This window comes from Anolis sagrei, chromosome 6 (genome assembly GCF_037176765.1).
Source record: "Anolis sagrei isolate rAnoSag1 chromosome 6, rAnoSag1.mat, whole genome shotgun sequence".
In the NCBI taxonomy this organism is placed as follows: Eukaryota; Metazoa; Chordata; class Lepidosauria; order Squamata; family Dactyloidae; genus Anolis; species Anolis sagrei.
The window spans coordinates 71,077,952-71,104,165 of record NC_090026.1 but is presented as its reverse complement, the minus strand read 5'-3'; the positions used below and the strand labels follow the sequence as shown (position 1 = coordinate 71,104,165).

Here is a 26,214-nt window from a genome sequence, read left to right as displayed (position 1 = left end):
TGTTTTTATCATCCTTGTGGGAGGCTTCTCTCATGTCCCCGTATGAGGAGCTGGAGCTGATAGAGTCACAAGTTAATCAACTCCATTCTCAATCTTCTTATCTTAAGTCAATACATAAATAATTTTGGTATAGTTGAATGCAGAGGAGTGGGACATGGAGCTTACTCATCTTCAAATTAAGAGATCTTTGCAACCATTTAAAAAAACAGTTTTAAAATTACCACTTTACACAAAAACATCAGATTGTTAATGTCACTACTGAATTAGAAATGTAAAGGATAAAAATTAGAGAATGTTTTACTTTATGATTAGTAAAAAATGATGTGGGAATATCTTCTCCACAACAGATGAAAAGGTTTCCCTAGAGCATATGTTCTGATTTTTTGTCTGCCATTCTGTTCCACAAGAAATGTGTCAATGCATAGTTTCCACTATTCTCAGTAAATTGTGGCTAGAATTTAAAATAAAGAGGTTAAAAAGAAGGGAGAAAATAGTGGGCTAGTATTTCCCCATTACTTTCATAGAGAATGTAACACTGAAGTAGCTCAAACATGCTTAAAACACACACTTTTCCCTATTATTAATAGAAAGCAATGAAGTTATTAACACAATATTGCCTCTTTTGTTTTCACAGGGAGAGGAAATTTAGAACCTGGATAAGTTGTTTTTGGAACTGCAACTCCCAGAATCCCATTATCATGGCGGCTGAGGGAAGTCTGGGAGTTGCAGCCCAAAAAAATAAACCTCTTTCCCAAGCTCTGCGGAAATGTATACCCGGTACAATTATACACAGCTGTGGAAACACAGTCTCATATCTAGTGGTTATGATGCACCTTCCAATCATCCAATATTTATTTACAGACCTTTCAACAGCTGGAATTCCTTTGGCAGTATCACACTTAAAGCTCTGAGACACTCCAAGCTTCACTTAAGCTTCACATCGGAGGAGGAATCTAAATCCAGAGTTTTGCGCTGGCTGGTTGTCTTAGGATTCCCTCTACTGTTCCTCCATACGGCTTTCAAACAGGTTTGTCATTGCTTCTGTACCAAGTCTGGGCTCCCTTTGCCTAAGGGTCAGTCATACAAAAGGTGTCATCACCGCTGAGGAGTGGCGCAGTCCCTGGATTGCCGCATAAGGCCCCTGCTGAAAGTAATGGTGGTACCGTGGCATGTGAAAGGAGGGGAATGTCGGGCCACTTCCCTGCATTGAGCTGGCAATGGCAGAAGGTGCTAGCGGCATCCCCAGGCGGCTGTATGGAGGCAGGGATGCTTGCATTGGGTGTGGAATAGGAGTGGCTATAGATGTAGTGCTGGAACCAAGGGCAGTCAAAGACTGCGGATGCTGAAATCCGGGGAAGCTGGATGATGATGAGACCCAGGAACTGAGAGACAAGTTGTCAGATGTGGTAAAAGCAGATCCTGTAAAAAAAAAGTGAAGGAAAAAATCCCTTAAAATTTTACAATACAAACAGGAAAAAAAGTTGTTAGTGCAGTTCATACAGTAGTTCCCAACCTTTGGTCCTCCAAGTATTTTGGACTTCATCTCCCAGAAATCCCAGCCAGCTTACCAGGTCTTAGGAATTGTGGGAGCTGAAGTCCAAAACACCGGGAGGACCAAAGGTTGGGAACCACTGGAAATGGACATTTCACTGACAAAAACAGAACACATGTAGCCAAGCAACATCAGATTGTGTCAAAATGTCTCAAGAAAAAGCAACTACAGAAGCATTTCTAGGACTATCATTTCAACTAAGGGATATCAGAGGGATCTCTACGTGTTGGTATTGCCTCATGCAATGTACTCACAGGTTTTTATCTAGCACACATATCCTAAGGAGTCCTCTATGAAGTTTGGGAAAAATCCAACCCATGGTGTGGAAGCTGAGAAGATACAGATACTTCAAATCACGTCTCATTAGTGCCATGTTCACTCATGAGACATAAAGTGCATAAGGCTTAAGGACCCTTATGCACTTAGATACTCATTATAAGAGTGTGTGATAATTGTTTGGCATTTTAAGTTAAACCTTTTATACAGTATTACTCTGACCTGCCTTAATGCCATTTTGACAGGGGAAGGAAGGTATAAATCTATGTAAATAAAAATGTAATGTTCATTTGGGAGATTAACATAACTCAAAAACCACTGGATGAATTGACATGAAATTTGGACACAATACACCTATCCGGCCAACGAGTGACCATCACTCATAAAAACCCTGAAAAACACAGCGGAAGGGACTTAAAATGCAAAAAAACCCACATTAAAATGCATGCACAAAACTACTTATACACACAAACACACATATATACACATATACACAAATATACACACACAAACACACATATACGTTGGGCCACAGCAACGTGTGGCAGGGGATGGCTAGTCCAATATATAAATAAAGAAGCAATTTTATGTCTATATCTTCATTGTTTCAGGAGTAGGAGAAAGCCACAGAAGGTTGTAACTATGCTGTTTGGGGGGTGGGCACAAAGAGGGCATTTACTTTCCAAATTTATTTATTTATTTATTTGGAGTATTTGTATCCCGTCCTTCTCAACCCCCAAAGAGGGACTCAGGACGGCTTACAATTGGCAGTCATTAGATGCCGACAAAGAAACAGAACACAGCAATTAACATGAACAAGCTATAAAAAATACATTAAAAAGCAATAAAATACATTAAAATATTGGCCCTTAAAATATTAACACAACCAAGTCTGAGTCTGCAAATCTAAATCAGAATTCTGTTCCAAACCCATGATATCTTCCTTCAGTTTGCAGAGAATTCGACAATGAAAATTGGTCACATCTAGAATATTTCTAGGTGTGGTGTTCTCATCTCCTGAAAACATAGCCTGCACCTTTCTTGGGATTTATTTTTACAATCAAAGCCATAGATGTGACATTCCTCTTTTTCCAGCCATGATACTGGCACTGCAGGCTTGAGCTCTGCAACTTTTTGGATCAGACCCCTAACTTACCTCTGCTTTGTGATGTTTGGCTCTCATCTCCCAGAATGTCATCCTCACTGCCATAGGTCCTAATAGGGGATCGTGCATAGGAATGCTTTTGAATAAGGCTCTCAACACTTTCTCTATTAAAAAAAAAAAACAACATCCCACATCAGTAGTCACTTGAAAGATGTCTATGTAGGCTGACTTAAATCAGAACTAATGTTTGTAATTCAGTACTATTAGTGCTGCAACTATGGCAGCTTGGAAACTGAGTGAGTGGTCACCTACCTCACAAAGTCGTGCTAATTTAATCCTCCAATCTGTGCCATAATCCTCATACAGTTGAAATAAAATGGTAGCATGAGAATCAATGGCACTTGCCCCCCATCAGTTTTCTTTCAAGTTTTAAAAATTAACCAAAAATCACTAGATTACTCCATTCTCAGAAATGACTACTTTCATAAACTAAAGCCCCCCCAAATAATTTCAGTGAATGCGTTTTTAGGCTGAAAGCAAATCAATCAATGACAACCTTTGCATCTAACAAAGCATGCCAACAATGATATGATTAATGAAACCATCCTGGGTTTTGAAAACTGAAATATTACATTGAGAAGGGGCATAGTTCTTCAGAACTCAGTACACTACAAAGAAAAATTGAGCCTTCTTTTTCCAGCCATGATATGGATGGAGATCCCACTAGCGCATAGTCATATGCGTCTGTGCAGTATTAGAAAGAGAAAGTTATCATTAAGGGCTCACCAATAGCTTCACTGAGATTCAGAGGTTTAAATCTTCCATACACGCACTATGCATGTACATGCACACATGCACATGCTCACATAGCAGCATTCCTGAGAAGAATGGACCCATGAGATCCCTCTATTTCATTTTTAAGGAAGCATTGTTGCTAATAACATTGTGAACCCAACATGCACTTTAGTCCTTAAATTCCACAATCCACTTCCAAGTTTGCTGACTCTGAGGATGATGGACAGATCCACTCTGCCTTTTAAAAAGTCACTATGTATTTCATAGCCATTCCTTCTTCAAATTGTGAGCCAGCTCTCACGCCACCTCAAGCAGCTATAGGAAGATTGCTTATAAACCCAAGGGTGGATTTGCTAAATCCACAGCAATAGTCACCTCTATAGAGACCTCTTTTGATTCCACTGCTTGAGTCAACAGTTTCCCTGGAGGTTACTCTAACAATGAATGACAAAACTAAACTATTCGTGTCTTCATTTTGGCATTAAACCAAAATACACAAAGACTGTGCAATAATGTTTCCTCGGTTTGAGAAAAATCAGGCTCCTATTGCTGAAAGAGTTAAACATCTAAGTCAAAAGACTACAAATAGGCTATTAGCACTTTAAAAAACTGGTTTTGTGTCCTGCTACAAGTACAGTTGGCCCTCCATGTTTGCAATTTTCACTTCTGCAAATATGATAATTCATGGATTTGATTAATATATTCTAAGAATCTCTAGGTCCTCCAGAAATTGACCATGGAGCTCTGCTGGAGGACCTAGAAATTCCCAGAGAATACTTTTCTACACATGTATAGGTCCTCTAGCACAATTCTATAGTTAACTTCCAGTGGAAGTTGAGCATCGAGTCACACTGGAAAACCTAGAGAGATGTTTCTCGGGATAAAGAGTGAGAGAAAGAAAGAGAGAATGAGAGATTTTTTTTCTACTGTTACAGGGTTCCTATGCCTTAACCCCAACAAATATGGAGATATGGCAGGAAATATTTAAAAGAAAAGAAATGAAAGTACAGGGTGCAGCAGCATAACTTCCTTTTTAAAAATGCGCGCCATTCAGTCGGCTGAAGATGTAGCGGAGCGCTAGTGGTCTCGTTCGAGAGGCGGGAGTATAAAGTTTTGTCCTGACACAATTCAGTCACCATCATGCATTGAAACAGTGAGGAGCGTGCTTTTGCCGTTGAGGCCTACTTTTCGAGCGGATTTGGAGTGGCCGGCCCGCTCTCCAGATTTGGCCCCTTGTGATTTTTTTCTATGGGTTTTTTTTTTGAAATCCTGCGTTTATGTGAACCGTCCAAGGACCTAACAAGATTTGAAGACCAACGTCCAGGAAGAAATTGCCAACATAATGCCTGCTATGCTGGCAAGAGTCATGGCAAATGCCAGAAATCAGTTTACTTAGTGTATGGAGAATGGGGGACGTCACTTACCTAATTTGATCTTCAAAATTACATAAAACAAAACTTTAGGTATGTGCCTACATTATAAAAAAATTCTGATTCATACAGTGGATTTTATTAAGTTTTGAAAAAAGGAAGTTATGCTGCTGCATCCTGTATGAACAGGCAAACTAAGTAGTTATACAGTTCTATTTTACTACTACCATTTGCTGTTTTTAATCCTTGTTAATGTTTAATAACAAGCCAAGGACACATTGGAAGATTCAGGCCAGAGTCTCAAAAACGTCAAATGTTTTACACATCTGGAGGCACTGCAGTGTTACTAAACACAATGAGTAGACTAATAATCATGATAATGTTGATACTGATAGATTGAACCAACATTAACCCGCAAAGAATGGAACACAAAGAACAGCTATTTCATTTAGAAACAGGGCAGCCACAAATAGCAGGACCTTACAAGGCAATTTACCTAATGCATGATGAATTAGCATCACAGTGAGCTCAAAACCCATTTTTAGTGAAATTAATTTTATAACAGCTTTATCAGGGGTACAGTCCTAGACATATTTCCCTGATGCTGAAATCACCAGATTTAACTTTGGAAAAACATGTAGGGCTACATTGTACCTTAATCTAGATTCAGCCTCTGAAGTTATAAAGCAATGGTGCCCAACCTGTGGTCCGTGAATCACCAGTGGTCTCCAAGAACTAAAATATGGTCCACGGCCTCACCGTTACTACACCATTGCAACAAGAGTGACTGGTGTTGCGAAACCTTCTTATAGTGCAAAGGCAATGAAGATGTCAGAAGGGGAGAGGCTGACTACCCACAAAAGGTGCAACAATAAGCCTCCCAACAGCTGGTTCCGAGCGGAGATGTTCCGTGTGCCATCTGGAAGAAGGTGACTTGGTGTCTTTGTTTTTAGGCCTATTCCTGGGGTTACATGGGGTGCTGATTCAGAAAATTGCATTGGATCGATGTCATCAGCTCTAGATTATTAAATATGGTTTTCTGTGGGTGAGCAGATGGTGACTACTGGATGGCTTATGTTCTGTATCAGAAACTAGAGCTGATGTGGTTTAGCCAATGCAGTTTTATGAGTTAGCACCCCAAATAACTAAACCAAATCTAAAGTTGACCAAAAACTGATTTGTAACCCTTTTGGTACTAATGTTGGAGTGGTCTCTGGTCAAGTGGTCCCTGGACAAAAAAAAGTTGGGAAACACTGGTATAAAGAAACATTTTTTTAATTGAAGGCTTTTAAAACACTTATTAAAACATCCATACCAAACCTTTCTGGGGCAACTAACAACCTATTTTAACACTCTTATGATAGTAAGAGATGCTTACTTCTTGGGAGGAGAGCAATGTCCAATCTCAATAAAATAGTGAAGAGTAGAGACATCACACTGGCAACAAAGATCCGCATAGTTAAAGCAATGGTATTCCCCATAGTCACCTACGAATGTGAGAGCTGGACCATAGGGAAGGATGAGGGAAGGATGATAGATGCTTTTGGACTGTGGTGCTGGAGGAAAGTTCTGAGAGTGCCTTGGACTGCGAGAAGATCCAACCAGTCCATACTTCAGGAAATAAAGCCTGACTGCTCATTGGAGGGAAGGATATTAGAGGCCAAGATGAAGTACTTTGGCCACATAATGAGAAGAAAGGAAAGCTTAGAGAAGACAATGATGCTGGGGGAAATGGAAGGAAAAAGGAAGAGGGGCTGACCAAGGGCAAGATGGATGGATGGGATCCTTGAAGTGACTGGATTGATCTTGAAGGAGCTGGGGGTGGTGATGGCCGACAGGGAGCTCTGGCGTGGGCTGGTCCATGAGGTCATGAAGAGTCGGAAACGACTGAACGAATGAACAACAATGATGGTAATCAGAATCATCGTGGGAAACGTAGGTCTATATACTATATGTGAAATAGGCTTCCAAGCAAATAACATCTGACACAATTATCAATCAGGCAAGAGTGACAAAAATAACTTAAGTGATTTACTTCTCAAGAACTGTATAACTGGTCCCTGGTGACCCTCTCCAGAATGAAAATTCTGTAAGATTGGGGCTACCACTTAAAAACCTCTTCTTTGAACCCAGCCTAGCTTTGCAGAATTGGTGGGTGTCTACTCCTGAAGATTTTTCCTATCACGTAAGCTCTCATTGTGAGAAACGTTTTCTAATGTATGCAGGTCAGAGACCATTGGCTCTCTAGGTCAATGAAATGGACCCTGGAGACAGTTCTCTGAATGATATGCTGTGTGTCAAATGGGAAACAAACACCTTTTCACAAATATGGCTTTGCCAAAGTAGAAGCGAATTGCAGGGATTTAATCTATTTATGAACAAAGCCATTTTAGCTAGAAGGAATCCCCCAAGACCAATCTGACCTGATGCACTTCTAAATCCTGTTAATTGCCGCAATTTAAACCTTGCATTTGGCAAAGATCCCTTCTGGACATGTCTTTTGGTAATTCGGGTTAACTACAAATGAACTGCATTTCAGAGAATTTGTTGTTGTTGAAAAATAGGATAAAAGGAAACAACCAAAAACTTCAAAAAAGCATCTCAAAATCCTCTCCCTTTTCTTACTAAAGATCTGAGAATTGTTTTGCCCTTGGAATATCACTGGCATCATAACATATTAAGGTCTAGTGGGGGAAAAATATGAGTAAGGAGTGGGGGGATTTTATCAAAGTAATTTACTTGTGGGGACTGGAAGTGGACAGAAAGCAATGGCAGTTGCTATTGAGAGGAGGATATAATTGAATTATTTCCTTTTAAGTGATTGAAGACAGTGGCCATATCAGAGTTATCTCCTAGCAAATCTTACAGGGAAAAAGAGATGCAGGGGGAGAGGGAAGACAGAGAGAGAGATGGAGAGGGATAGGGCACACTGGCTACATTATGCATTTGAATGCCTCTTTCCTCTAATCTGGCAAAAGGAGAAATGCAAAAAAAATTGCATTATTTTGTTCAAATGAACAAGAGTAGGAGCAGGACAACATGATAAATTAAGCTCATATTGGCTGAGGGCTTTAGAGTTCAGCAGCCATAGCAATTTGTAACCCTGACATAAGATGGACTGTAAAAAGCCTGAACTCAGAATGAGGAGAACTTGAGAAATGGCTATAGCTCCACTGGCTGCCGATCCAGTTCCGAGCACAATTCAAACACAATTCAGACCTATAAAACCCTATACAGCTCTGGCCCAGCGTACCTCTCCGAACGTATCTCCTTCCATGTCCCACCTCGGAGCTTAAGATCTTCTGGGGAGGCCCTGCTCTCGGCCCCACAAGTAAGGCTGGTGGGGACGAGGGAGAGAGCCTTCTCAGTGGTGGCCCCTCGCCTGTGGAACTCACTTCCTGGGGAAATTAGGTCATCAACATCCCTCCTCTCCTTCAGAAGGAAGCTGAAAACATGGATATGGGACCAGGCCTCTGGGTAATCTGGCAGACTGACAAGGTAATGACGATCAGAATGTGGAAAGGACTATGGTAATGTTGAATGGACTTACGGATTTTACAACTCGGTAAACGTTGGCCACTAGATTGGCTTTTAGTTGTTATTATATTAATTGAATGTTTTAACTTGTGGTCGAATTGTGCCGATTGTAAGCCGCCCTAAGTCCCTCCCTCGGGGGTTGAGAAGGGCAGGGTAGAAGTGCCTGAAATAATAGCTTTTGAACATTAGTTAAGGACAGAACTACACAGTTCACATTGCTGTAATCTAATAGGAAGATAATTAAATGCATTGCAAATAGGCCCTATATGGAGCAGGAGCTGAAGTTCATACCTCATGAAGTCTGACTTGGCCAGTGTGGTCCACGCCTTGGTTACATCCAGATTGAACTATTGCAATGCGCTCTATGTGGAGCTGCCCTTGAAGACAGCCTGGAAGCTCCAACTGGTACAACAGGCAGAGCCAGGCTCCTTACTGGAGCAAACTATAGGGAGCATACAACACCCCTTTTAAAAGAGCTTCACTGGCTGCCAATAAGTTGTCGAGTCAAATTCAAGGTGCAGGTTATGACCTATAAAGCCCTAAACTAGGGGTCCTCCAACTTTTTAAACAGAGGGCCAGGTCACAGTCCCTCAAACTGTTAGAGGGCCGGATTATAATTTGAAGGGAAAAAAAAGAATTAATTCCTATGTACACTTCACATATCTTATTTGTAGTGCAAAAAACATGTAAAAACAATATAATAATAATTAAATTGAAGAACAAATTTAACAAATATAAACTGATTAGTATTTCAATGGGAAGTGTGGGCCTGCTTTTGGCTGATGAGATAGAGTTGTTGTTGTGTGCTTTCAAGTCGTTTCAGACTTAGGTTGACCCTGAGTGAGAGCTGGGTAAATGACCTTGGAGGGCTGTATCTGGCCCCTGGGCCTTAGTTTGAGGATCCCTGCCCTAAACAGTTTGGGCCCTGCCTATCTTTGCAATCACATCTCCCTCTATGAATTGGCGTGAACTTTAAGATCTTCCAGAAAGGCCCTTCTTTCGCTCCCACCACCGTCACAAGCATGGTTGGTGGGGATGAGAGAGAGGGCCTTCTTAGTGGTGGCCCCCCGCCTCTGGAACACCCTTCCTAGAGAAATAAGACAGGCCCCATCCCCCCCCTTCTTTTGTAAGAGCTTGAACACCTGGTGGTTTAAACAAGCCTTTGAGAACGACTAGTTCTAGCTTAGCCCCAGATACTGTTGAATATGGCCATATCTTTTTCTACCAATTACCCAGGTTACTTCTTCTTATTAGGCCACGGAAATGAACAGCCATAGACTTTACCTATTATTGTTGTTGCCTGTTATAGCATTGCACCTAATTTCCCGGGCCCTCTACAAATTGCACTAGCCTCGGCCCAGCCTTTTTAAATTGCCTTGAACAGGCAGGATTACTTTAAATATATATGTGCTATTGTGATTTTTATGCTTATACTGTCTTGCTAATTTTATGTTTATGTTGTTTATTTTGTATGTATTGATGATGTTACTTGGAAACTGCTCTGAGTCCCCTCAGGGAGATAGAGCGGTATATAAATAAAGTTTTGTTGTTTTTGTTGTTGCCCTTGCACATAGTCAGCAACAGTGCCAATCAGATGATCACAGAGCTTGGAAAAAAACTCTTGGACTTCAGCACCTAGAATCCACAGGCATGGCCACTCTTTGGAGAATTGTGGGAGCCGTAGCTCAAAAAATGTAACTTTTTCCAGTCCCTAGCTTTTTGCTTCCAAAACAGAACTAAATTCAGCCTCTGTTCCAAATCACTCATCAACACCATCACTGATTACATCTGACCATAATTACAAACAAAAGTATTGCCATCAGTTTTAGCAAAGCATGATTTCCTTTTGTATATGCCTGGATGGGCCCTTAAACTATTTATAAATAGCATTGACAAACAGGAGATCCATGCCATGATCTTTTCCATACGCATAAGGGGATAATTCTATAAATTGCTAACAGATCAATATATTTCCTATTACAATTCTCCTCCATAAAAAATATGGCAGTGGCAGTTTGAGAGAACAATTAAATTTGGAGTGTTTCTATACAGGATATATTCACATTTTTCAAAATTGATGCCTATTGAGCCAGTCATTTTATATCTAATTATGCAGTTCTGTTTTAATCTTTGAAAAGCTTTGAGTCTGCTTATCCTCAAACATTCCTTGTTCTTGATAATTAATTATGTTTTTCCCAGAATATAAATTTGGCCACTGCCGTCCAGTAAAACAATTGTTAAAGGTGGGCACAAAGGCTAAATATTTTGCTTCCAGTTTTTGTTAGACATCATCGCTTTGGAGTCAGAGCTCCACATGCATCAAGATACAAACAAGTAGATTTCCCCATTCACCTTGAGCATTTATTCCTATGAATATACGGGTAGTACCCAAGTCACAAATATCTGACATACAAACAACTCATAGTTACAAACGGAGGTGGGACAACAGGACGTGAGACAAATCTACCATTCCAAAGGGAAATTCACTGAAAGAGGTATCATGGGGAAAAGGTATCTTGACTGAAGCTTTATAACCAATCCTTATTTCAACAACAAGCCACATTATTCAAAATCTATTTATCCCAGGGACAGAAAATGAGGTGAAATTTTCTGAACAGGGGCACAGACAGCAAAACGAAAACCACAGGGATGCTATCCAAAGCTTTAAAAGCTAAAAAGTTTATATATTTAGCTGGAGTTACACTTAAAAAATGTACCTGTTCCAACTTTCAAACAAATTCAACTGAAGAACAAACCTACAGAATCTATCTTGTCTGGAACTTGAGGACCGCCTGTATAGGATTTTTCACCCTGTGAAAATTAGTTGAGAAGCTTTTGCTGAAAAAAAGAATTCCGTATACATTGCAGCTTTTACTGACTGATATTATCAACTTGCCACATTACCTTAGTTTCAGATTTTTCTCTGAATGCCATGTTACACCTATCCCAAAAACAGTTAAGTTGGAGCACAGTTTCCAGTCAGCATAGGCATTGGCCATGTCAGTTAGAAATTATGGAAACTGCCATCTCATACATTTTCTTGGTTCCAAAATATGAAAAAAGAGCTGAGTTTGGTTGTAAATTACATTATAGTGTTTCATATGAAAACAAATAGCATGACACACCCTAGGTTGGGAGAAACAGGGCAATTTGGGTAAAGGTGAAGAATAACAATGCTGTGCTTGAATGGTGGTATGGCAGGAGTGTCTAGCAGACTTCTCCAGCCCCATCTATACTGATACTATAATGCGGCTTTGAGACCATTCAAAATCGCTGCAGCCAGAAAACGCATACTACCAATGCACATTTAAGACTATAAAGTACACTTAAAAAGTCCCAAGTATGTGCACATTTAATACGAGGGTTGGAACTTTAATAGTGGCAACTATTTATTTACATATAATACAAAAGTGATACATGCCACCAAGTTTTACAGCCCTTCAATATAGTCACTGGCATTGTGTACAACCCGTTTCCAACGATGTGAAAGTCGTAGGACACCTGTTGCATTGCCTGTTCTGTTGATAGTTCGAATAGAGCGGTCTACAGCGCAAGAATCTCTGCAATAGTTCTGAAGTTAATGCCACAAAGTGGTTCCTTCATCTAAGGAATTAAGTCAAAGTCACAAGAGCTTAAGTCTGGGGAGTATGGTAAATGGTACAGCACTTCCCAGCCCCATCGAACGAGCAAATCAGCCACAGCTTGCACTGCATGTGGCTGAGCATTTTCATGCAAAATAATAGGGGCATTCTGCAGAAAGTGTCGCCTTTTTTCTCAAAGCAGGTCTGAGATGGTGTTCCAAAAATGAGCAGTAATACTGCACATTGACGGTCTGATGTGGGGGATGACACCATCACAGTCGTACACAAGCATCACCATAACTTTCACATTGTTGGGGTTCTGACGAAATTTCGAACTTTGTGGTGACCCGTAATTACACCATTAGTTCGATTGGTGTTTCAGTTCTGGCTGGTATGATCTGGCCCAGGTCTCATCCAGCGTAATGATACAGCGTAAGAAAGCCTCTCCTTTGCGCTCATAACGCTCCATGTGGGTACGAGCAGCATCGTATCGTAGCCATTTCTGCATTTCTGCCAAATGATGTGGAACCCATCGTGAAGCAATTTTTCTCATGCCCAGGCATTCCTTCAGAATGTGGAGCACAGCTATATGCGCAAATCCTGTGTTTCAGGCCAGCTCATGAATCGTATGGTGTCGATCACTGTCTAAGAGTGCGGCAACAGCATTCACTTCTGCTTTGCTGACACTAGGACAACCTGGCCAATGTATGTCTGCCACATTTTGGCATCCTTCGTTGAAGGCTTTTACCCACCCCTTGCCACTGTTCTGTAAGGCAATGCAGATTCCCCGCAAGCCTCTTGAAGAATTTGATGACACTGTCATACTGTACGACCTCTGGCATATTCAATCTTTATCCAACTCCGTTGTTCTTGTTTCGAAAACATAGTGACAACACTTACTTTAGACTGCAAGCTAATATGAAGTTCAGTTTGCATCACTCCGCATGCGCGTGACATAGGAAGGGCGAGTCTTTTTGCTCAGAGTTAATGTAGGTATGTAACTAACACGTGGTATACACGACATTCTTTGGTTTCGTTGCGTGGCATCTTTACAGCAGTGTTGCCACTATTAAAGTTCCAACCTTCAATCAGAACTTGGGAAAGTTACTTTCTGGACTATGACTGTCAGAATTTCCCGGGTATGGGATTGTAATCATAACATGAAACTTTGGGAGATGTAATCAGAACATAAAACTTTCCCCAGCTCTGATTACAGCCAACTCTATAGACCAGGGGTCCTCAAACTATGGCCCAGGGGCCAAATACGGCCCTCCAAGGTTATTTACCCAGCCCTCGCTCAGGGTCAACCTAAGTCTGAAATGACTTGAAAGCACGCAACAACAACAGCAACAACAACAACAATCCTACCTCACCAGCCAAAAGCAGGCCCACACTTCCCATTGAAACACTAATAAGTTTATATTTGTTAAAATTGTTCTTCATTTTAATTATTGTATTGTTTTAGGTGTGTTTTGCACAACAAAGAAAGATATGTACAGTGTGCATTGGAATTCATTCATGTTTTTTTCAAATTGTAATCCAGCCCTCCAACAGTTTGAGGGACTGTGACCTGGCCCCCTGTTTAAAAAGTTTGAGGACCCCTGCTATAGACAAACTCCTGTCCAAAAATACCATATCATGGGTTGGTCAAATCATGCAGTCAGAAAGCATCCATTCTTCATGTATTCTTTCTTTCTCTCAATCTCATAGTCTCTCTCTCTCCCTCCCTCTCTGGTTTTGATGAAAAGAATATTAATGCAGAAAATCAATAACTGTCACAAATCCAATTTGTTTAGCCATTCAGTGATTCAACAAAGAAAAAATGGGTATAGAGTGTATTGTTTGGCAGTTATTAGGCTGATGGTGTTCTTTAGTTATGAATGTCAATGGTTTCATATTCACACCTCCTGTCACAATTGGAAGACTGCCCAATTGCATGAAATATCAGAGGTGAGTCACCTAAACAGTTTCAGAGGAAGACACAAAATAAATCTAGTCACCCCTCACAGCTGAAAAAAGAAAAGAGACAATAAATTGAATCATTTAACACAATACCAAGCCATGCGACCATGAAGAAGATGTCTTCTTTCTCACATCCATATGCGAGAGCCACTTCCACATGGTGCTTTCTCACACAGTCTACATGTGAATAGTTTCAGATGCATGTGGACAGGGCAAAACATAGAGCCCTCTCCTACATGATGACTGCTTGACTTTTTGGGAAAACAAACTTACACTTGGAAAACAATGACTTTGACCTAGTGATGGCTGAGCCATGAAACTTTATTATAAACTAGCCACCCCCTGCCATGCGTTGCTGTGGCCCAGTCTGATGATCTGGAAAGTAATGAGAAGGTGTTGATTTCTAATCTATGTAATGTCTTTATGCTTGTGGGTAAACAGTATTTCTTGTTGTTTCTTTGTCAGTGTTGATTTGGAAAGTGTCTGGTTTGTCTACTCTGGAATATGCAACATATCATTGTCCTTCTCTAGAGGTCTCTTTGAAAACTATGATATTATATATCTCTCTGTGTGTGAATCATATATATCTATCTCTATGAGTGGATGGCTCTTTGTCAGGAGGGCTTTGATTAGATTTTCTTGCTCTGGTGAAGAGAGTTGAACTGGATGGCCTTGAGTATTTTCTGTTGGTCATGGAGGTTCTGTGTGGGAAATTTGCCCCAATTCTGTCGTTTGTGGGGTTCAGAATGCTCTTTGATTGTAGGTAAACTATAAATCCCAGTAACGACAACTCCCAAATGTCAAGGTCTGATTCCCCCAAACTCAATCTGTGTTCATATTTGGGCATATGGAATATTTGTGCCAAGTTTGTTCCAGATCCATCATTGTTTGAGTCCACAGTGGTCTCTGGATGTAGGTGAACTACACCTCCCAAACTGAAGGTCAATGTTGGTCATGGGAGTCCTGTGTGCCATATTTGGTTCAATTCCATCACTGGTGGAATTCAGAATGCTCTTGGATTGTAGATAAACTATAAATCCCAAGAACTACAACTCCCAAATGACAAAATCAAATATTTTTGTGTGAAGGACATACATTGGGTTGTTGGCTGTCCAAATTTGGTGTCAATTGGCCCACTGGTTTTTGAGTTCTGTTAATCCCACAAACAAACATTACATTTTTATTTATATAGATTTCTCTTTCAAGACTCCCCAGAAAATTTCCTATGAGTTAAACAATTCTACAAAAACCGTTTTTTAAAAAATAAACTAGCAATTTAGTAAAGTATTGATTTTTAAAAATTAGTGAAAGACATGACAACTTGGTTGGATGAAGTACTGCCTAGCATTCAGTAGGAAGAAAAACAAGTAGAAGGAAAAGAAGGGGCATTTAAGGGATTTCCTTCCTCCAATGGCAAAATAACTTTGTTGGCTTTGGGCAGAATGATCTGAATAGGAGAATGTGTGCCATTTGTTGCCCTAGTACAAGCAGCAAAATGTTTTGTAGTGTCCCTGATTAAGAGATCAGGTTATTCTAACAATGAACAAGCAAAACTACATTTCCACAAGAATTTGTTGTTTGAGTCTAAAATGATTTTTAAAGTATCACCAGGTCTCAAAAGTTTTAATGAAACAACTTCCTTAGATTGCACATATTCCACTTATTTAATCTAATATTTTCTTTCCAAATAAAAATAAAAATACTACTTCCATTTCCCCCCAAATAAAACTAGTATAAAGTGGTAGAGCTATTTTTTGTATGTTAAATGCCAATGTGTGAGGCTAGCAATCTATAACCCCAGTGGCACAATGGGTTAAAACCCTTGTGCCAGCTGGACTAATGACCGAAAGGTCGGCAGTTCGAATCCAGAGAGTGGATTGAGCCCCCATCTGTCAGCTTCAGCTTCCCATGCAGGAACATGAGAGAAGCCTCCCACAGGATGGTAAAATATCAGGGCATCCCCTGGGCAACATCTTGCAGACAGCCAATTATCTCATACCAGAAGTGACTTGCAGTTTCTGAAGTCACTCCTGACATGGAAAAAAAATAGAAAGATTGGCATTTCTGAATTTTTAGGCCATATGATAGTTGTGTTTGTTTACCATTCCCCTCCTAGTATCTTCCAGGTGTGCAAGTTGATATTTCCCATCACCATCAGGCACCATGACCCACAACATATCTTGGAAACATTGTTACAGTAAGTCGTAGCAGGATCAAATGTGTGTTTAAAAAACCCTTATAATGTTAATTATTACATACAGCTGGTAATGTAGGTCAGCCAGCATGTTTGGGCCACACCTGGTGGGGTATAACTGTATGGATTTTAGAATACAGTTTGGAGAAGCAATGTGCTGTAATGCTGCTATGCTCTAACAGCGATGCTCTTTGCTATGGTGGAATAGCTATTTACTCAAGGTTTATGATTTGCTCTCTCATTTGAATGCTGATGAAGAAGCCTTATTCTGTGTTACTTACAAGGACTATGTAAGTTTGTTGCACTGTTTGATTTTGTATGCAATACTGCAAGTTTATGCCTCTGCTGATAAAAGTAAAGTTTTTCTGTTCATTTTTCCTCTTGTTTGTGTGTCTTTTGCAGGGGACTTGGCTAAAGCATGCTTTGCGCAACAGACATTAGGTTGGAAATGGCTACAAAATGTAGTGCATAAAGCTTCTGATGTGAATGGCCAGAGATACTGGGCTGTGATTATGTGTATTTTTATTCCTATAGTCATGTATTGTTTAGACAATAGTTAGTAATGGTAAGTATGTAGAATTGTATTTTATTAGGGATGGTAACTGGCTTGGCTTGCCTTGAGCTGAGTTGCCATAGCAACGGGGGCGGAGCCAACTGCCACTTGGCAGCGCAGTTTTTTGAAAGTTGTCAGTTTGTAGCCGGAGTTACAGAAGAGGACTGATCTGTGAATCAGGAGTCTGTAGCTGGAGAGTTACAGAAGTGGACTGATATGTGAATCAGTAGTCTGTAGCCGGAGAGTTACAGAAGAGGACTGATCTGTGAATCTGCAGTCTGTAACCAGAGGGTTACAGGGGAGGATTCCCCAATGAGAGGATCAAGGAACTGATCTGTAGTTGTGAACTACAGAGGTAATTGATCCTGTGTGGAAGTAGAAAACCTGTAGTGATAGAACCACAGGGAGGACTGATTCTTTGATTAAGAAACAAGATTTGGCTTGGAGCCAATACAGTTAATAAGTCAAGTGGCTTATTTGTATTACCAGAACGGTTGTTAAAGAAAGAAACATCTGCCTAAAGAAACCTTTTGAAATCTGTTTAGAGCCTAGAGTCATCCAAGAACCTCTATAAATATAACCAGCTAAGTTTGTGCCTCTAGAGTGAAGTAACATTGAATCTATTCTACTCTTGTTATATTCCAATAAACTTGTTACTGTTTTTCTCAAGCCTTGCCTCTGATACAATTTCTTCTAAGTCAAACAATTTCTTCTAAGTCAAGAAGAAGAAGTACCAAATTAGGGTTATTAAACGTAAGCTACGCTATCAAATAAGTAAACCCCCCTTAATTAGTGGTCCCTTGGCATCCAGCTCCTAAGTTGATATTGATAATTACACGGCTTCCTCACATGGGCTAGCTCCTTAATGGAGGCCATGTCTTCTGAAGTGGTCCATAAAGTCAAAATGTTCATATGCAAGTTACAAGTTAGTCAGTGATGGAGGAAAAGCACCCAATACATATTCAGAAGAAGTTTCATTATTACTTAATGTACTTAATGCCCCATCTATACTGCCAAATAATGTGGTTTCATAATGCAGTTTAACTGCATTGAAGTGCATTATATAAGTCCACAGTGCCATATAATGCAGTTCAAGGCAGTTAAACTGCATTATGAAACCACATTATATAGCAGTGTAGATGGAGCCTGGGTTCACAAACTTTGCATTTGAGCCTTAGATCATGTTAGGTCCTGATAGCGACTGTAAATCTGAAATAGGAAGTTCAAAATTGTTCAAGTCATGTATTCATAAAAACATATTCAATTAGGGTGGGAAAGTGCAATGTCTGTCATCATGTCATAAAAAGATGTGTTTTTCTCTCAGTTATACTGTAAGGAAGCCCAGCCTATTTGGTTGCAGATAGATGCCGTTTCAATCAGTTACAAGGAGCAATCCAATTACTAGGTGGTTTAGTGCAGTTACTGACTCCAGCCTAATTGAATTTCCTTAGGTCTCTAAAGATCATTTGATCTGATTTGTTTCCCTCCCTAAAGGCTAGTTAGGGAAAAAAGGAGACTTAAATATCTGAAAATTAAATCCAAAGCTTTGTCCCACATTCTCACTATTTAGGTCACTCCAAAGACTCACAGCTTGTGATGAAAAAGAGTCTGCTTGCATTTTTTTTTTACAAAGGATGGATGGCCATATAAATGTTGCAAACTATTCATACACAAAATTGTGTCTTCCTTTAGGAAGTATATTCATAAATCAGATTATCTGGTTGCAAAGGCTAATCAAATATCCACCTTTCAAGAAAGTGCAAACAATATGCAGTGAGGCATGTACAGAAAATGGAATATTATTATTATTATTATTATTATTATTATTATTTGCATTTGAGAACCTATTATCTTTGTGAGTTTGTTTTCAAGCTCCACTATTCTATGAAATGACTCATATTGCAGGCTTTTCATGCATATAAAATATGCACTAAAAAGACTTTTTAACCATCTCACATTTCCCAGGATGACACATTTATAGTAAAAGTCTTTTTTTACTGTAGGAAAAAAATTAGATTTTTTAAACTTCAGAATCTCTACAGAGAATTATAGCTGCCCACAATCAACCAATTTATTTATCGTGTCAGGAGTGAACCAAAACAGTTGTATTGCATTAAAAAACAAACAAACAAACAAAACACAAAGTTTGCCGGCTTGGTAGTCTATTAAATGTCCTTTGACCAGTAGCTGGCCACTTGGAGTGCCTCTGGTGTTGCTGTAAGAATGTCCACCATTGTGCATGTGGCAGGGCTCAGGATGCATTGCAGTAGGTGGTCTGTGGTTTGCTCTTCTCTACACTCGCATGTGGTGGATTCCACCTTGTGGCCCCATTTCTAACTAGAGGTCAGCTGTTACCAACAGTGTTGCAAAATTTGAAGAGGCATGAACAGAGGGCAAAAAGAAGAAATGTGGAAATGTGTCAAGAGGAAAACAAGTCAAGCCAACATCCTTCTTGGGACCATCTTCCATTGGAATCAATGCCCACAATGCAAAAGAACATGGAGATCAGTAATAGGTCTCTACTGTGACCTAAGGACCCACCATCAAGACCCTACATTTAGAAGACAATCATAGCAACAAGGGGTCGCCTATTACGAAAACCAGAAGAGTTGGAACAAAGACTTGGAGGCCCACATGTATAAGCCACATACACCCTCTCCTCATTCTAACAAAGGGATCCTCAAACTAAGGCCTGAGGGCCAGATGCAGCCCTCCAAGGTCATTTACCCGGTCCTCGCTCAGGGTCAACCTAAGTCTGAAATGACTTGAAAGCACACTACAACAGCAACAATCCTATCTCATCAACCAAAAGCAGGCCCACACTTCCCATTGAAATACTAATAAATTTATATTTGTTAAAATTGTTCTTCATTTTAATTACTGTATTGTTTTTAAGGGTTTTTTTTGCAGTACAAATAAGAAATGTGCAGTGTGCATAGGAATTCATTCGTGTTTTTTTCAAATTATAATCTGGCCCTCCAACAGTTTGAGAGACTGGACTTGGCCCTCTGTTTAAAACGTTTGAGGGTTCTAACTTATCACAACTTTCAGACAAAAGAGATGTCAACCCATTCCAAGATCACAGAGTCTACTGAGGGGTCTCCTTCATGACTTCACGGAGTATTTGAATCAGCGGCTCTTTCTTCCAGAAGTGGGAGGAAGAGATAGGGGTGGACAACCATGGCATAAAAATGGTGAAAATAAAATAAAAACATGGAAACCATGATGTCATTGATTTCCTTCAAAATGTTGCATGCAGATCTGAAAGCTTCAAAAGAACCAAAAACTAGAGGAGAAAGATGAGCATAATTAGTCACCTGGAATCATTAAATATTCTTAAGTAGCTCTAGCTCCAAACTGTTTATAAAGAACTTGAGGCCTCTTGGATACCACATAACTGTCAAAGCTGCAGCTACATGAGGGGTAAAAGAATACTTTTCATGCCAATTCCTTATTATCTTATCAGAAGAAAAAGTAAACAAAAGGATCTCATTACCTCTCTATATCGGTGAGTCTGGAAGAGTCCCTGAATCCTTTAGCAAAAGGGTTGCTATCAATTTTCAGCTTGGTTATCTGGAAAATAGAGAATATGAGAAAGTCATACATCTCGTAATGCGAGACTCAAATCAATCCATATATACAAAGACTCCCAATGAGTTCCTGCAAAATTAATATCCTAGAAGGAGATTGGCAATTTGTATTGCTTCCTTCCTGCTAGGAGTGTAATAAAGTTTGATCACCACCATTAGCTTCAAGGCTCTGGAACTAGAGCTTGCTGATTACATGCCTTGACTGCATCCCATTTGGGTTACTGTGCTGCTCTCTAAATGACTGTTCAGAAACTTCAGCAGGTCCAAAATTTTGCAGCTGGATTGCTAATCAAGACTAATAATAACAAGTATATAACTCCTTTGTTAAAACCGTTTCACTGGTTGCCATTACATTTCCAGGCACAATTCAAAGGACTGGTAAAAGCATATTCAATTTAGGTCCAGACTTTTTGAAAGCCTGAATTAGTGCCTGAATCTCCAGGGGAGGACTTTCTCTTCATCCCACCATCCTCAAGGATTGTCTGAAGAAGACAGTAGAAAGAACCTTCTTGATGGCTCCTTATAAGATATGTATCTCCCTCCCTTCAGTGAGTGTACTTTATATAACACTAGCTTAGGTACCCAATACTGCCCGGGTTATGGATTTTCTAAGAATAAGCATAAGAACAAACAGAGAATTAGAGGCAAATTAGAGGTATTGAATTAGGGGTGAATCAGGTGCTAAATTAGTACTGAATTAGGGGTGTATTAGTGACATATTAGAGATATATTATCAGTGTATTAGAGATGATAATAATAATAATAATAATAATAATAACTTTATTCTTATACCCCACCACATCCCCGAAGGGACTCAGGGCAGTGTACATATGGGACAAAATGCCCACAGACACAAATACAGAACAGTCCATCCAAGCAAAAACACGATTAAAATAAAAACCTGGTTAAATATAACGATCGAGATAAAAGCACAATTCAATAAAACATAAGAGAATAAAACAGCAGCATTAAAACTCAATCAAAACAATGTATTAGTGGTGTATTTACATGTATATTAGTGATGTATTGATGTATTAGAGGTGTATTGGTGGTGTATTAGGAGTGTATTGGTGTTATTAGTGGTGCATTGATTTTGTATTGCTAGTGTATTGGTAGTATATTGTTGTATTAGAAGTGTATTAGTGGTATATTAGAGATATATTAGCAGTGTATTCAAGATGTCTTAGTGGTGTATTGAGGTGTATATAAGTGATGTATTAGTTATGGATTGGTGTATTAGGTGTAGTGGTGGCGTAAGGTGTGTATTAGTGGAATAGAGGAGTTATTAGTGATGTATTGATTTTGTAATGGCAGTGTATCGGTGGTGTATTAGGGGTGTATTGCTCTATTAGAGGTGTATTAGTGGTGTATCAGTGGTGTGTTAGTGAATTAGATACCCAACAATGCATGGGTTAGGGATTTTGTAAGGATAAGCATAAGAATTATCCATTGTTGGGTTTTGAATTAAAGGTGAATTAGGGGTGAATTGGCTGCTTTGAGTCTCCTTTGTGGAAAGAAAAAGCGGGGTATAAATTAACAGTAACAACAACAACAATAACAACAACAACAGGCGAACAACTAAAACCAGGCATGAACTAGTGTCCAACATCCCTCTAAGGAAAAGAAATAAAATCAAGTTAATGCAACCAAAATAGACAGAAATGTTAGTGCAATTATACCCTACTTCGTCCCTTGGATCCCCTGTCCAGATACATTACATTGCTCTCTAACCCAGAGTTTTTAAACTTTTAATCTCTGCAAGTGGCCCTGCCCACTGAGATAAACTTTCTGTGTTCAAATATTGTGATTTTATATTGTTCTTATGTGTTTATTTATACTGTTTATTTTCTTTTCTTATTTTTATTGTTGTGTTCTTATGTGTATATTTGTATTGTTGTATTGCTGGGCTTGGCCTCACGTAAGCCACCCTGAGTCCCCTTGGGGAGATGGTGGTGGGATATAAATAAAATATTATTATTGGGTTGTTGTAGGTTTTTTCGGGCTATATGGCCATATTCTAGAGGCATTCTCTCCTGACGTTTCACCTGCATCTATGGCAAGCATCCTTAGAGGTTGTGAGACCTCACAACCTCTGAAGATGCTTGCCATAGATGCAGGTGAAATGTCAGGAGAGAATGCCTCTAGAACATGGCCATATAGCCAGAAAAAACCTACAACAACCCAGTGATTCCGGCCATGATAGCGTTTGACATTATTATTATTATTATTATTATTATTATTATTATTATTTTAAAAATTCGGTAGAGATGTTAGGTTGCTAGGTTGACATATCTTGTCCAACAGGAGTGGAAGAACACTTTAATATCTTTAATTTTATACAGAAGATATATCTCAAGCTCTAAAGAGGTGCAAGAAGCATTTCAGAATTGCTCCCCATTGGCATCAAAGAGATTATTCATTCCACAATGAGACATTTTAATAATCATTTAAAGGGCAGGCAATTTGTAAAAAAAAAAAAAAAACAGTCTGCATAGCTGTCAACAATTTACTACTTATGAACATTTCAGCAGCTTCCCAATTATTAGATTGTCTCTGAAAAGGAACAAAATGAACTGCTACAGAATAAAAAAAAATCATTCTAATTTAACTGAGGGAAATTAAAGAGAGTTTTATTCTTATAATGCTATTCAGGATGACATCATAATGGGAAACAGGTTTGATGAGTGTTGTTGAGTAATGTTGTAATCCACATTTTTAAAAAGCAGCATATCTCTCAAATGTTATCTTATGCTGGTTCCAGAATGAATCATAAGGACATCTCCAAGAAAGCTCGTCAAAATGAAATGTGACCTACAATTCAACTCTCTTGCAGTGGCTTGACTGTTTAAACAAATGCATGACCTTTAAATCTTAAATGTGAGATAGTTTGTTGAAAGTGTAATGTATTTAGCTCTTATCTAATAACCTGCAGAAATGTAATCATCCTCCTTAAAACCAGCACTGAAAGAAATGGTAAAAATAAAAGCAGTTCCATTTTCATTAGTCATACATAATACGACAGCATCCATCTCTTGGATTTCAAGAAAAGTTCCGCTGGGAAATTCAGAACAATTTACAGTATGCACTGGAGAATCAGACCAATGCTTTCTAACGCTGCTGTATCAAGGCAAACCCAATTAGTCTGAATAAACCTAATGCTTGATTCCATCTTTAGAAACTAGTCTGAACTGGGGAACCAGAATGCATAGCTACTGGGTAGACCAGTGCTGTTTTTATGGATTAATTCAAATACCACTGATCTGGAGAAATATACGTAAAATCATTTCTACAGATCAGCAACATATAAATAGAATTTGGAAAGATTTTTGAAGCTAATTTTCAAATAAACATAGTATATGGAAGCATAGATTCTTTCCACACCCCTCCACCAAGGAATATTACCACTCTGTTTTGGTAGTATACAAAAGTATACTATCATATTGGCACTACACCCAGTGTGCCGATCACCACTGGGACCACCTTTATTGGCTTGTGCCAGAGTCTTTGGAGTTCTGTCTCTAAATTCTACTACTTTTGAGGATGCTTGCCATAGATGCAGGCGAAATGTCAGGAGAGAATGCCTCTAGACCATGGCCATACAGCCCAAAAAAACCTACAACAACCCAGTGATTCCGGCCATGAAAGCCTTCGACAATACATACTACCATATTGTAAGTGTCCTTGAAAAACAGAATTCAAGAACTTAGACTATTATTTTATTTTACGTGTACATAATAACACAGCACACATGCACATTAGGTTCAAGTATTTGGGATTTGTCTCTAAATATCATGCTCTTCCCAAGGACTTAGGATATTTATTATTATTTGATACACAATAAGATTAGTACACAGCAAACAAGATCACTATACTGGCTTTTATGTTTGATCACACATCAGACACTTCCCAAGTGTCTAGGACTGTGTGATGTATCAGCAAATAATGCATCCAGATCTGAGTACAGGGCCTTTTGCAACTGACAGGTGGTAATTTTGTCAGCATTGATTGTTTTTAAGTGCAGGCCAAGATCTTTAGGCGCTGCACCCAGTGTGCCAATCACCACTGGGACCACCTTTACTGACTTGTGCCAGTCTTTGCAGTTCTATCTTTTAATTCTCATATCATGTAAAGCTTTTCCAGTTGCTTATCATCAATTCTGCAATCACCTGGGATTGCAACACTGATGATCCATACTTTGTTTTTATTCCACAGTCATGACGTCAGGAGTATTGTGCATCAAAACTCTGTCAGTCTGAATTCGGGAAGTCTCAGAGTAGTTTGATGTGTTCATTTTGTATAACTTTTTCAGTCTTGTAATCCCACCAGTTTTTTTGTCACAGGCAGATGGTATTTGTGGCATAAGTTCCAGTGAATCATCTGAGCAACAGTATTATGCCTCTGCTTATAGTTCGTCTGTGCGATCTTCCTGCAGCAGCTGAGTATGTGATCTATCGTTTTGTCTGCTTCCTTGCAGAGTCTACACTTGGAATCTGCCATCAACTTTTCCATTCTGGCTTTGATGACTTTGTTCTAATTGCTTGTTCTTGAGCTGCAAAACTCAGACCCTCAATCTTTTTCAAATATCCATTTGTGAGCTACATTCATGTTTTTTCCTGGTCAGTTTTGCTCTCAATTTTTCAGAAGAACTAATATTTATAATAAATAATAATAATAATAATTATTATTATTATTATTATTTGGTCAAAAGATATTTAGCCACCTGCACTCCTTCTATTCTTATCGGTTTTATACTAATTTATGCAATGCTTTTGATTTTTTTTGTCGTGTCAGGAGTGACTTGAGAAACTGCAAGTTGCTTCTGGTGTGAGAGAATTGGCCATCTGCAAGGACGTTGCCCAGGGGAGGCCCAGATGATTTGATGTTTTTATCATCCTTGTGGGAGGCTTCTCTCATGTCCCTGCATGAGGAGCTGGAGCTGATAGAGGGAGCTTATCTGCCTCTCCCTGGATTTGAACCTGCAACCTGTCGGTCTTCAGTCCTGCTGGCACAGGGGTTGAATATCTGTTTAAATATATGTCCATTACAATCCAGTATAGAATGAATCCAAATGTGGACATAAGCTACTGTTCCTGTATCAAGCTCTTGATGTAATCTATGTGTCAAAAATGACACAGCATATAGAAAATGTTTTTGTGTTGATTGTTGAGATGATTTAATGTGCCTATCATTTGATTTGTCTTTAAACATGCTTGTTAGCCAACTTGAATACTCTTTTTATTGGAACTAAAGAAAGTAAGTAAATGCACACACAGCAGAGCAGTCCCTAACATCAGGCACAATGACGCAGCCATCTGAATTAGTACACTCTGTGATATGGCGATTGTTCTTCAGCCGTCTGTTCATTTTCATCAGGCTCTAGAAATAGTGTACAAAGGACCCAAAATCCACCTTCATCCAACGATGCCCAGTGAAATTGCTCACCTGCACCAGTACTCCAAACATCCCGTCATGGTTGCATGCCCCACATCGAGCGTATATTTAATCACACATGATTGGCTATTTCATTAGAAAACTCAGACTAATCTGTATTTCCAAGGTGTTGGTAAAGTTCCCAAGAGAACAGCTTTCAGATAGAAGTAGTCCTCTTGTGAATCTCCAATAACACCTCCCCAAATGGCAGGGATTTGGTGTACTTTGTCCAGGATCAGAGAAAGATTTTTCTGACATGGCTTAAGCAG

General features: G+C 39.4%; 1 protein-coding gene across 1 annotated transcript in view; it reads right to left on the bottom strand.

The window, feature by feature from the left end:
- Positions 1-246: 246 nt before the first annotated feature.
- Positions 247-26,214, bottom strand: part of TBX20 (T-box transcription factor 20) — an 86,341-nt gene continuing 60,373 nt past the window's right edge. Inside the window, exons 6-8 of the mRNA XM_060781623.2 lie at positions 20,422-20,498; positions 2,985-3,097; positions 247-1,419 (exon numbers count right to left, since the gene is read on the bottom strand). Coding sequence (XP_060637606.2) covers positions 1,079-1,419; positions 2,985-3,097; positions 20,422-20,498 — 531 coding nt within the window. The 3' untranslated portion in view covers positions 247-1,078. The remainder of the gene's footprint in view (positions 1,420-2,984; positions 3,098-20,421; positions 20,499-26,214) is intronic.